This window comes from Mercenaria mercenaria, chromosome 17 (assembly GCF_021730395.1).
Source record: "Mercenaria mercenaria strain notata chromosome 17, MADL_Memer_1, whole genome shotgun sequence".
In the NCBI taxonomy this organism is placed as follows: Eukaryota; Metazoa; Mollusca; class Bivalvia; order Venerida; family Veneridae; genus Mercenaria; species Mercenaria mercenaria.
In genome coordinates this window covers 20,170,045-20,184,318 of record NC_069377.1, presented here as the reverse complement: position 1 = coordinate 20,184,318, position 14,274 = coordinate 20,170,045, and the positions used below count along the sequence as shown (strand labels likewise).

At 38.3% G+C, this 14,274-nt stretch overlaps 1 protein-coding gene across 2 annotated transcripts in view; it reads right to left on the bottom strand.

Moving 5' to 3' along the window:
• Positions 1–14,274, bottom strand: part of LOC123537401 (uncharacterized) — a 43,678-nt gene that overhangs the window by 5,858 nt on the left and 23,546 nt on the right. The window contains exons 1-2 of one of the 2 annotated variants that reach the window (XM_053529215.1): positions 13,314–13,427; positions 10,909–10,992 (exon numbers count right to left, since the gene is read on the bottom strand). In XM_053529215.1, the coding sequence (XP_053385190.1) occupies positions 10,909–10,992; positions 13,314–13,414 (185 nt within the window). In that variant the 5' untranslated portion in view covers positions 13,415–13,427. Of the gene's footprint in view, positions 1–10,908; positions 10,993–13,313; positions 13,428–14,274 lie in introns of those variants that run through there. The other variant, XM_045321105.2, reaches the window with a different exon arrangement.

Sequence of the window (14,274 nt, the reverse complement as noted above, 5' to 3'; positions counted from 1 at the left end):
AGGTAGGTGGGCTTTTGTAAATTATGACACATTTACGAGTGTTTTCGAAAAAAAAGCAAAATGCTATTCGACACAAAAATGAATAAAGATCATATGTGTGAAATACCAACTTATTAACTTAAGAATCAGTCCTGTTATCACGAAAACTCTGCTGGCTCGAACTGTCAAAAAAGTATGGAATCATGAATAATGCGAATGTTCTAACTCTTGTGCATTCTTTCTGGAAATGTGACGCTTCTAATGATCAAACATGTGTAAAATAGTCATGAATATTACATACACTTGAATGAAATTTTGCTTTTAGGGGTAAGATTGGCAAAAAATAATCGGGAATGGGGTTGCGCCCCGGGAATGGAGTTGCGCGTATACATTATATACATTATGATGTATACGAGCAACTCCATTCCCGGTGCGCAACCCCATTCCCGATGATTTTTTGTCAATTTTGTCCCCGTAAGCAGGATTTGAAGCAAATAGTTTTGATATTCGTTACTTTATAACAGTTGAGTTATCATAAAAAGCATCAGACGTCCTCAGATTAGGCATATCAGGTCAAAAATGCCATTTTTGTTGATTTCATACTTTTTCCACGTTTTGTGTCGCCTGAGTTTTTTGTGATAATAGAGCCGAATCATAAATTACAAACCAGATATTTTACGTATATGATGTATTATCATATTTGTGTCGAATAGCATTTTGCTTTTTTTCGAGAAAAATTATTCTTGCCTCATACTAAGCAAAATCATAACTTCACATACCTCAATTTCGTTTTTTTTTTACGCGCAACACCAGCACCGGACGTCGTGCAGCCCATTTTAAGCGTATTCCCAGCGGGAATTGGATTGCGCGTTTACCACCCGTGATATATCAGAAAATTAACAATCGCTTTTAGAGTAATATACTGTACGAGTTTTATATGTTGTTCAATTTTCATGTGAACACTATTTTATTACTTTGATTTGGTGTTATTTGATTTTTTTTCAAATTATGGACCTGACAGCTAAAATGTTACTATTTCGCCGTTTCCCGCTGCGGTTACTTGCTATATTTTCGCTACGATTAAAAAAAATGGAATCTTGTCCATTCTAGTTTTAATATCGTCCGTCAAGCTAAGAAAAAACACGACTATGCGAAGAGACATCGCGACAGTACGATATCAAAACACGACAAATATCTCTTCGCATTGCCAAATGTCGCTTCGTGTCGCCGTGTGTCGTGCTGTAGCCGTATACATGACGCACGACAGTGCGACTCAACATTTAGACAATGTCACTTCGCATTACTTAAGAAATAATATACTTCATTCAGTGATTTGTCGCTGAATAAAATCATTGTTTGGAGTTCAGATGCGAAGGAATTATATCACGAGGGCCCACCCCGAGTGATATAATACGCATCTGAACGACAAACAATGATTTTATTCAAGATTCTAACATGGCTCAAATTGATTTCCAGTTAAACAAAGAAGAAAATCAAACGCAATATATCCTGCGATAAACAACGGTTGACGCACGGACCGGTAAGAGAGCATTATGACGTCAATTTTGACGTCATGTAGCCGCCTGACGTCCGATACATTACTCCTCGCGTAAATGAATTCCAGCATAATATCTATTGAAATATATCAACGTGCATGACAGAATGAAAACAATCAAGGCCTTCTTGTGATTTATCGTCTAATTTACCACGGTTCATCATTCAGATGCTTCAGTATTTAACCACTCGGGCTAACGCCCTCGTGGTTCAATTCCTACGCATCTAAACTCTGAACCGTGGTAAATTAGACGATAAACAACGCGAAGGCCTTGATTATTTGTTAAGCAAATCATTAAAGGAGATATATTATTTCGATTCTAACACGTTACCAAGGATTTTAAAGTACATCAGTCGGCAGTTTTGGTCCGCATGTCGTATTTTTGGTAAGGAACATTGTTCCTTGAACGTTCCTAGTCGGAATTAATAATCAAGTCGTCCTATTTTGCAAGCGTCTACACGTCGTCTGCACGTTCAAGCAATATAAGTGCCGTTTTCTTTTTTACTTGCTGTGAAATTCGAAGCGCGAACTCTTTGAGTTACTTATAGCCATAAGAAAGGGACAAAGACACTTAACATGAGAACACATAAAAGAAGCGCAGTCTAACAGTTTAATAGTAGATCTATTTTCTAGAGTAAAAACATGTTCTTATCAAAATCAAAGCGTCTGCTTGTTGTTAGCGCTGCTTGATGATGCGTTGTAAATGGTTCCAAAATACCCAACAACATTTTTTCGCTGTCGGGTATATTGGAACCAAATGTCATAAGTATGGTTTAATTTAATTTTTATCTTCCTAAGAGTTTGTGTTTGTTTCCATTTTAGAACGAGTCGCCAGATCCAGTGCAAGCAGTATCGTAAATACACAAACGAAACTTTAAGTCATGCTGTAACTATGATAAGAAGTAAAAGCATTTCACTTAAAAATGATCGTTAAGTGTCCAAATATACCCGACAACGCTCTAAATATTTGCCTGTTTTCTGTTGGTTTCTTTTCCAGAGCGCCGCTATGCCGTTTGACGCTATGACGTAATAATTGTGACGTCAGAAAAATGAATTGTTTAACAAATAATCAAGGCCTTCGAGTGGTTTATCGTCTAATTTACCACGGTTCAGAGTTCAGATGCGTAGGAATTGAACCACGAGGGCGTTAGTCCGAGTGGTTAAATACTGAAGCATCTGAACGATGAACCGTGGTAAATTAGACGATTATACAAAAGAAGGCCTTGATTGTTTTCATTCTGACATGCTCATTGACATATTTTATTGAATATTATGCTGGACCTCATTTACCCGAGGAGTAATGTATTAGACGTCATGTGGCAATATGACGTCATAATTGACGTCATAATGCTCTCTTACCGGCCCGCGTGTCAACCATTGTTTATCGCAGAATATACAGAGCTTGATTTCCTTCACAGTTTCCAACCTTCTTTGTCTAATAGGAAAATTGGACGGTTCGTGTTAGAATGAGTGTTGCTTCACGCGTTGTTCAGCACAGTATCACGGTATCGTGTGTCGCAGTTAGCAAAAATGTAGAGCAGGACAAGCGACAATGCGAAACGACATCGTGACATTACGATATGATATCGCTACTTTATCCCGACACATTGTCGTCTGTCGTATTGCACGGACGAGCGTCGTTTCGCATTGTCAGTATAATTATGATACATGGAAATAAATGGTGAAATTAAAGTTATCTATAAATTTTACATACACACACATTGTAGATCTATTACATTATATATTTAGCTGAAACAGAAGTTTTACTCTTTCTTAGTTAAATGATGCAATATCAGATTATTTAAGGTGCATTTCAACTGATTACATTATGTACTTATAAGTATTGACTCAAAAGCCTTCAAATCTATACACAGTATACAGCCAGAAAAATTCCTTACGTTAATACAAGATCAGTGGAGTATTTAAGGTCTATCTTACAGGTGGTTACATGATTGAAGAAGCATGGCCCGTCCCTTTATCAAATCAAATGCTTATCACAGTTTCCGTCCTTCGAAAGATATTTTTTATAAGTTTTCTTTTCACGAACATGTTTATGGAATATTAATTCTTTTCTTATATGAACATCCTTCCACGATAAAAAGATATGGCTTTGTTACAGACAAAAACAATATGCCTCCTACGAAATTTGAGGATGCTTAACTAGTATAGCCTACGTTATGTAAAAAATAAAATTGAATAGTGGTCCGGCATAGAAAGGGCAAAATCACTTGACTGACAGTTGCGCAGACTGTCGTCTTACCAAATAATGCTTGTGAAACCTTTTAACGTTTCTTGAAAACACTAGCTTGCATTAGGGTGTATAACGAAAACAGCATTTGAAAGGCTTCTACCGCATATACAGGGTTATTATATTATTTCTCTATACCACGGTAAACTCTCTTGATTAATTTTCCTGCTTCTGATTTTATATTTATAGAGTTCTACCCCAAAAAAAATCCCTATAACGAATGCGGGTATTTTTTCAACTCCGGCTACATTTCACTATCATCGTGAACGTCACAAACGTTATAAATCCACCCAGTTGGCTCATTCATCTCCATACTGAATCAAGGTCGGTTTTCCGTGTCGACTTTCTCAAACGTTACTCGTTTTTCATAACCCACGCCCTCCCCCTTTCTTTTTTTTAAAAGTTTTCAAACCTTCCATGAATATTTATCAACATGTAAAGCTGTAATACACCCCCCCCCCCCACACACACACACACAGCCCTGGACAATGCAATCCTGGAATGAATGTTGGTTAGGTTAAGTGACATTCTTGTATAAAAATTACTTTTTTTACTAGATCCGCCCATGTATTAACAGAAGAAAACAAGAGCTGTCCGTAAGACAGCGCGCTCGACTTTTCTCAGTGCTTGATTCTCGGAATTAAAGCTTTGTCAGTAAGAACTTTATACAACTTTAACCAAAAAATTCTAGTTAAAAAGTTAAAAAGGGACATTACTCTGTCAAAATTCAATTCAGAGTTATGGGTATTGTTTCTCCTGGTGTAGACTTTGATAGTAAATAATTATTTTAAGTTTCAAGTCAAAAGCTTTGATGGTAACAGAGATATTTGACTTAATCAAAAACTTTAACAAAAAATTCTAAGTTAAAAAGTGGCATAACTCTGTCAAAATTCAAAACAGAGTTATTGGGATTGTTTCTCCTGGTGTAGACTTTGATAGTAAATAACTATTTTAAGTTTCAAGTCAAAAGCTTTGATGGTAACAGAGATATTTGACAATCAAAAACTTTAACCAAAAATTCTAAGTTAAAAAGGGGCATAATTCTGTCAAAATTCAAACAGAGTTATGGGCATTGTTTCTCCTGGTGTAGACTTTGATAGTAAATAAGTTTTAAGTTTCAAGTCAATAGCTTTGATAGTAACAGAGATATCTGACTTTATCAAAAACTGAAAAATGTAAAGTTATTATTCTTGAATTTGTATTCCTGTTTACCACATTTTAGGTGATATGCAAAATTATGGGTAATGCCATGTTTGTAATAACGAAAAATAAAAAATCGTTTAATAACCTTGAATACACGCTTTTGGTAGTGTTTTTTTTTTTTAATTTGTGGGCCCTGATTATGGATATTTTAAACATGTTGGTTACCAAGAATTAAAAACTGCGCCGGAATCGTAAAGTCATATATATGAAAACAATATTTAGTCGTCGTGTCATGTTTTTATGCAAGAATAGCGTACTGTACGATAAACGAGCATTTGCATTAGCTACGATGCCATTAATTTTGTTATATTTCTTATATTTCTGGTCGTCTGCTTACCAGTCAGCAGTTAGAAGTTCTGATCGACTAGGTGTCTTCTTAAACTGATTAGTATATTTGTTAAATTTCTTTCGCTTCTAGTATCTAGGAAATATCCCTACTATGTATATGTACAAATATACAGACTACTGATATTTATACCGTTTGTGGTTTTGTAAGAAGCCTTACTAAAACAGTTACGCTAAAAGTCTGAGCTTTCAGCGACAGCGCTATCAAGAAGTATAATTTTATTCTATTTTCCCTCCATTAAGAAGGATTTTCAAAGTTTTCTATCACTCCTGTTTAGCGGTATAAACATTTTAATGCCTAAACTATTAACTATACAAACCATTAAAGTATATTAACACTGAATTACTGTATGATCCAACAAACCGTTTCAAGTACTTTTCGTTATTATTTTTTTCATTTTCAGAGATCCATATATATATTAAACTTCATTCTACAAGCTTTAAGCCGCAATTAATAACAACGTTTTCATTACACTCTGTCCGCGCATCCATCCACATTTATACACACCGACTGTTTTTCTTTTCTTTTCTTTTTTTTTGTATTTCACTTCGCGCCTTAACTCTTCTCTGCCGATATAGATCTCCGTCCATTTGTCCATTTTAAAATATTGTGTTCAATATTATTATTATTATTATTATTATTATTATTATTATTATACCAGATTTATATAGCCGAATATGTCGAATATATGTAGTGATCAGTGGTTTTAGACAAGTACATTTGGTGGATGCAGACCTGCGTATGTGACTCGCGATCCATCCACCCAACGAGAGACCTGTTTGGACCAGCATCACTTTTAATCATTAATATCTGATAAAGATGCAATGCAATACTTAAAGCTGTCATAGAGACAAAGCTTGATAGTTACTTGCACGCAAGACATCAACCAAATTTTCTAAGTCGAAAAAAGGGGAAATTTTCAAATGAATTCAATCAAACGTTATATAAGTCGGTTATTTCAATAGGTCTGGTAACTGGGAAGCGTTGTGTCAAGTTTAAATGCAACACAAATATAAGCCACTGATTGATAGTTGCTAGCAAAACTTCAACTAAATTTTATATGTCAAAAAAGGCTGATAATTTGAAATACTTTCAACCAAAAGTTACCTAGCTTGACTATTTCAGTACTTCTGGTGTCTAGAAGCCTTTGCGCAAAGTTTCAATTCAGTACATGCAATGGTTACTGATAAATGAAGTCGCACGCAGAACTTTTACAAAGGTGTGATGATGCCGACGACGATACAGACGCAACACAAACTGGGACAACAACCTAAGCGGGACCAGCAACACAAACTGGGACAAAACCTAAGCGGGATCAGCAACACAAACTGGGACAACAACCTAAGCGGGACCAGCAACACAAACTGGGACAACAACCTAAGCGGGACCAGCAACACAAACTGGGACAACACCTAAGCGGGACCAGCAACACAAACTGGGACAACAACCTAAGCGGGACCAGCAACACGAACTGAAACAACAACCTAAGCGGGATCAGCAGCACAAGCCGGGACAACAACCTAAGCGGGACCAGCAACACAAACTGAGACAACAACCTATGCGGGATCAGCAGCACAAGCCGGGACAACAACCTAAGCGGGACCAGCAACACAAACTGGGACGACAACCTAGGCGGGACCAGCAACACAAACTGGGACGACAACCTAAGCGGGACCAGCAACACAACTGAAGACAACAACCTAAGCGGGATCAGCAGACACAGCCGGGACAACAACCTAAGCGGGACCAGCAACACAAACGGACAACAACCTGCGGGACAGACAACCGGACACACCAAGCGGGACCAGCAACACAAACTGGGACGACAACCTAGGCAGGACCAGCAACACAAACTGGGACGACAACCTAAGCGGGACCAGCAACACAAACTGGGACGACAACCTAAGCGGGACCAGCAACACAAATCGGGACGACAACCTAAGCGGGACCAGCAACACAAGCCGGGACAACAACCTAAGCGCAACCAGCAACACAAACCGGGACAACAACCTAAGCGGGACCAGAACACAAACCGGGACAACAACCTAAGCGGGACCAGCAACACAAACCAAGACAACAACCTAAGCGGGACTAGCAACAGAAACCGGGACAACAACCTAAGCGGGACCAGCAACACAAGCGGGACAACAACTTAATCGGGACCAGCAACACAAGCCGGGACAACAACCTAAGCGCAACCAGCAACACAAACCGGGACAAAAACCTAAGCGTGACAAGCAACACAAGCCGGGACAACAACCTAAGCGGGACCAGCAACACAAGCCGGGACAACAACCTAAGCGGGACCAGCAACACAAACCGGGACAACAACCTAAGCGGGACCAGCAACACAAACCGGGACAACAACCTAAGCAGGACCAGCAACACAAGCCGGGACAATAACCTAAGTAGGACCAGCAACACACGCCAGGACAAAAACCTAAGCGTGACAAGCAACACAAGCCGGGACAACAACCTAAACGGGACCAGCAACACAAACCGGGACAACAACGTAAGCGGGACCAGCAACACAAACCGGGACAACAACCTAAGCGGGACCAGCAACACAAACCGGGACAACAACCTAAGCGGGACCAGCAACACAAGCCGGGACAACAACCTAAGTGGGATCAGCAACACAAACCGGGACAAAAACCTAAGCGTGACAAGCAACACAAACCGGGACCTAAGCGTGACAAGCAGCACAAACCGGCACAACAACCTAAGCGCGACCAGCAACACAAACCGGGATGACAACCTAAGCGGGACCAGCACCATAAGCCGGGACGACAATCTAAGTGGGACCAGCAACACAAACCGGGGCGACCACCTAAGCGCGACCAGCAACAAAAGCCGAGATAACAACCTAAACGGGACCAGCAACACAAGCCAGGACCAGCAACACAAACTGGGTGAACAACTTAAACGGTACTAGCAACACAAGCCAGGACAACAACCTAAATGGGACCAGCGACACAAACCGGCACAAGAATCTAGGCGGGACCAGCAACACAAACCGGGACGACAACCTAGGCGGGACCAGCAACACAAACCGGGGCAACAACCAAAGTGGGACCAAAAACACAAAGCGGGACGACAAACCTAAGCAGGAACAGCAACACAAACCGGAGCAATAACCTAAACGTGATAAGAAACACAAACCGGGACGACAACCTAAGCGCGACCAGCAACACAAACAGTGACGACAACCTAAGCGGAACAAGCAGCACAAACCGGGATGACAACCTAAGCGCGACCAGCAACAAAAGCCGAGATAACAACCTAAGTGGGACCAGCAACACGAGCCAGGGCGACAACCTAAGTGGGACCAACAACACAAACCGGGACGACAATCTAAGCGGGACAAGCAACACAAACCAGGGCGACAATGTAAGCGCAACCAGCAACACAAACTGAGACGACAACCTAAGCGGGACCAGCAACACAAGCCGGGGCGACAACCTAAGTGGGACTAGCAACACAAGCCGGGGCGACAACCTAAGTGGGACAAGCAGCACAAACCGGGATGACAACCTAAGCGGGACCAACAACACAAGCCGGGGCGACAACCTAAGTGGGACCAGCAACACAAACCGGGGCGACAACCTAAGTGGGACCAGCAACACAAACCGGGGCAACAACCTAAGCGGGACAAGCAACACAACCCGGGGCGACAACGTGAGTGGGGCCAGCAACACAAACCGGGACGACAACCTAATTTGGACCAGCAACACAAACCAGGGCGACAACCTATACTAGGGCGATGGGGTGCAATCTATAAGTCCCTTACGCACAAATATCGGTAAGGGATTGTTTACGATGAGAACAAATAATACTACACTGCCTTTTTATACAAATTATAAAACGTTACAATGATCATAAAATAGTTCAATATTCATATGAGTAAAACATAGAACCATATCTCTAGTTGTATACAGTTCTGCTGTGCCACTGCCTGAACACGGTCGCTGCATAAAATTATGTTTTACGAGAACCGATCAACGTTACGATTTGGTTTGATAGATTAACAACCACATCCTTGATAGTTTCAAATTTATTGATCTTTTTTCTGCAGCTTGTTGCTCTTAAACGCAGTCCGTTTGTCTACAAGCCGAATCGGGAATTTAATTTATATGTGTAACTTTTTGTTTGGTCCTATAACTACAAACTTTCTGATATGACTTCCTTGTATTTCATCTGTAAGGTCACTTAAACAATCGCCTTAAGAAGGCTTCCAGTCTTATGATATGCTTTTGATGTAAATACATGTACAACAGAATCGGGATCAGTGATCAACGCGTGTGGTTCTAAACTCTAAAAGGAAGAGTACAGTTACGAGCATTAATTTGCGCTGTTATATGGGCCGCTCTGACCATATTGGTTTTCCAAGAGGATTTTACAATATCATCCCTGTAATTTCTATTGGCTGGTTCATTGATGAATTCTACCTGATTTTAATTTAATCCCTGACCAAATTTACCCCAGAATGGATTGGGCATTAGTTTAGCCAAAGCTCGATTTCCCAGATTTTTCTCTATATCAAATGTATACTACTGAATGTATATTTGGTTTTGTTTTTCAGACAAACACCATTTTAGCCAGTTTGATTTTTAAAAAATGTGTTTTCATATTCAGTAAAAGGACCTTCTCGTTTAGCAACAGTATAATACTGACAGATGTTTTCGCAAATTCCATACTTGGAATTCAAAGTTTTCCCTCAGTAATGGCTTTTTTAAAATCGTCTTTTACCCAAGTTCCTATAAAAGCTCTTTCTTCGTTCTTTGTTGGTGGGTTTCCGCACGTTTTGCAAATAGAAAGTAGCAACTTTCCATTCATTTTACATGACAGAACAGGTATAAATATGTCTCGCAATGAAATAACTCTCGATTAAATTTTCAGTAACAACGCTAAAGTCACCACGGGTCTTTCGTATGAACCAGAGGAATTTTCCTGTCTTACAGATATCAGCGGTGTAAATCATACAAAGGCGGCCTATAAATTTTGAAAAATTCGAGGACATGGTTACTGGTCCATCAAATCAATCGTAACTGTGAATGACATACACAGAGGTTGTGATCAAGCTAGACTTTCATTAGCGCAACAAACAAAACAATTCAAGACATTGAATGACAACAGTTGCTTACTAGCGTGGATATTAAACTGTTGAATAGCCATATATCTATTATGTTTAATAAAATATGCTATAATTTGTGTAGAAAAATTATGTTGCGATGAGCCCCTATAATAAAGCGTCCTAGGCAGTTGTTCGTAAATGTAGTCTAGTTCACTCTCGTGAAATCCATTGGGCTTGTTACATTGATATTTGAAGGGGACACGAATTCGTCGGTTTGGAATACATGTAGAATGGAAATATGTTTTAAATGATCGTTGGGATTGACACAACCACGAAATCCAAGAAAATTAGACTCCGACCAATAATAATGATTTTACAGTAAGATATGATAGAAAAGTTCGAATGTCTGGTGTATTGGTTTTGCATCTTGTTCACGCATATTTACTACGGATCATGTGCTATTTCTAGGAATTTAAATATGAGTGCTTTCAAATCAAACTTACTTGGCTAATGAGCGTTGTAAAGCTTTATTGAAATATGTTCCTGATAGTTTCTTCAACGCAAGCTGGTGCAACACATTGGGCAGTCTGAAATAGACATGAAATCAACATTGTCAATTTGATCTCTTACCTTTCTGAAAATCATACAGATAGTAAAGATTTTCAATTTACTTCAATGCGGACTACTGACATTGGATTTCGGACCGACAAAATGGGAAAATTAGACCCATTGTGTAGAGATAGTACCTAACATTTTAGATTATGAAAAAACAATTTTAAAAAATAATGCTGGTTGCTGATATGTAACATCTAAGACTGAATATAATACTTAAGTCTTAATTTGACCATTTTGAAGCATGTTATTTAAGATTTTCTGAAACTTCTAATTTAATTTCCATGTAGCTGCTCTTGCAGGTAGTCCTATCAATAAGACCTGACATAACTTATTTTAACATTTTGACGTCTATCGGTTATGTCAGGTCTTATCGGATCGCCATGTATAACATGTAGTGAGAAGCGAACACACTTCATGTCGCCTCTAATCTTCAAATTATGAACTACATAACCCAATCCGAAGTGAAAGAACACTACTTACACCGAAAATAATCCTTTTTTCAACTGCACATGTGAATAATTATAAAATAAAAGTTACTTTTCATATATAAATATCGAATTGTTTCTTTCCACTGTATGTATTGCCGTGTATCTATATTATGGTGTGCAACATTGCCGGTCTATTCCGAATGTTGTGTAAACACAGTTTATTTTGAGAATCAATTTTAGACGAAATATTTTCCCTCTGGATCAATTGGCAAATAGTTCACGTGGAAAATTGTTTTCGTCTAAGTCGATTCTAAATATATTATAACCTGCTGAATATGCTTGAAAAATGGCGGAATGTGTATTGAAAACTGTACACAATTGACATATATTGGATATGAGGGCTTTTTAAGGTAAATTTAAACGATATATTACTAGAATATGATAAATAACTGTAGACGGGACTGTCTAAACCTGCATATATCGTATATTTTTCGTGTGAGAAAATGCTACATTCTACTGATTAGGGCCCTTTTAGACGTTACAATGCAGATTGAAAATAAAATGTAAGAATGTTGAAGGTAAAATGAGCATGTACACGTCTAATATTTTGGACTACTCTTGCAGGTAGTCCTACCTATCAAGTCATTGATAAATATTTAATCCCCAGTTATATCTGGATTATTGCGGGAAGAACATATCTCAATATAAAAAAGTCGACAAATACATGATTATTGTGTGACATCAGAAAATGTTTTAAGTCTAATAAAATAAATGCAGATCCACTATTTAAGTTGAAATTTAGATATAATGTTATTTGTACCACATCACACATTAAGGTACTTCCGCCATCTTGAATTTAGAGTGGCCTTCATTTGAGGTGTGAAAATATAGTGAAAAAAAGCTTTCAAATGCTGCTGTTCCAGAGTACAAAAACCGCTCAGTTTGCAAGATCTGAAGTAAAAGTAGCTGTATAAAAAGTAAAACTAAAATTTAGAAATAAACAAAGAAGATATTTACCTGTATTTTTCCAAATTTATGGTTAGATTTATAAATCCTTTCAAAATACTTTATTAAAAATTCATGAATCGCAAAAGTTAGTTCAAAGTAATATGAAAAAGGCAAAGCCTCTGAGCGAGCGTAGCTTAAACGGCAAAGAAACTTTTCACTACTTAAAACAATTCCGAGAACCTATTCACTTGAAAAGAAACAAAAATTTAGTGTCATTATACCTGTAACAGCGTACATCATACGTTGCAAAATTTATGGAAAGCCGGTGTCACGGTGACGTCATTACCTGTTTGTGGCGTTCTTATGGCTTTATGCTTATTTATGACATTTTATCCCATTTTCTGGCCAATGCTTGTTCTTTTAAAAGAAAATCATATTTTTTTCTACCAACTGGAAATCTTTCTTGCATTATTTTTGAGTGATGGATAATATTCAGCAATCAAATGAAGTTCTGTATTCACTGCCAACAAAGCATTTCCTGTGAGCACCTGTCCTCTAGGGACACGCACTTTGTAAATAAAAGAAAAAAATGAAATTATTTCCATAACATAACTTTTTTAAAAATAAAGACACCAAATGAACATAGAGATTGTAACTCAAATATAAAAATTAAAAAAAAAAAAAAAAAACAATTTTCCCGACTTTGACGGAAGTAGAACAAAATGGCGGCACCCAAAATGGCGGCGCCCAGACGAGAGGAAAATTTTTCAGCTACATCACTTTGCCCCATTCGGCACACCTTTGTGATATTCGCCCACACATTGCCGTAAGGCGAGCTACGCGCTCGCAACTGCGCTTCGCGCAATTGCTCGCGAGCTACGCTCGCTATCAATTAGTGCATAGGAGAATTGTCTTACCGAATAGAACTAAACTTAGTACAAAATCTGTTTTCAAATCTGACCACCTCATGTATTAAAACGAAAATAAATCTGTACATATTGCTATTTTCAGCATACATAAAAGTAGTACAATGTGCGGACAATGATTTCTCTATGTATGGTGTACCAAACTGCCTAAAATTGTAAGAGAAGTCTCAGACTTAATGTGATCAAGATTTGCAACGATCCAAAATTCTTTTTAAGGATTGTGCAAGTATAAGTAAATTTTAATTTACTATTGTGGTATTTATGTACTAACGCGCTGCTTATCTCACGGAGCATTTGGTGGAAATGGAATTTTCGGCACTTCCTGCGGTAACTACCAAAATTACTTAACGTAACTTTCTCACACATACGTGATTGTATATTTATAAGTTATAAAAACAATTGAAATATTTGCGTTATCACGGTATATGCAAATATTTTCAGACAATCTTGAAACATTTGGCCACAGTATTTCCGCATACTGGTCCGGGACAAATTCGATGTGTATAGTGATCGCTTATTAGATGTTTCATGCGACGTAAACCTGCCAATTTTGATCTTTCGACTTTTTATACACATGAATATTTATGCAGCAATTAATAATCGCAGAAAAAAATGTGCAGCAATAGAGTTTAAGATATTATAATTTGTTATAAAATTGTAGATAACCGATATTGTCACACATTTCATAGATTTATAAACAGATTCTGCATAAAAAACTACTTTTATTCACTGATCCGCCCATTATTAACGGAGAAAATCGTGGCAAACAAGCAATCACACCGCCCATGGTATTAACGGAGAAAAATCGTGTGCAAACAAGGCAATCCACACGCCCATTATTAACGGGAAAGTTCGTGTGCAAAAAGCAATCCACACCGCCCATTATTAACGGGAAAAATCTGCAAACAGCAATCCACAGCCCATGTATTAATGAAAAATCGTGCAAACAAGG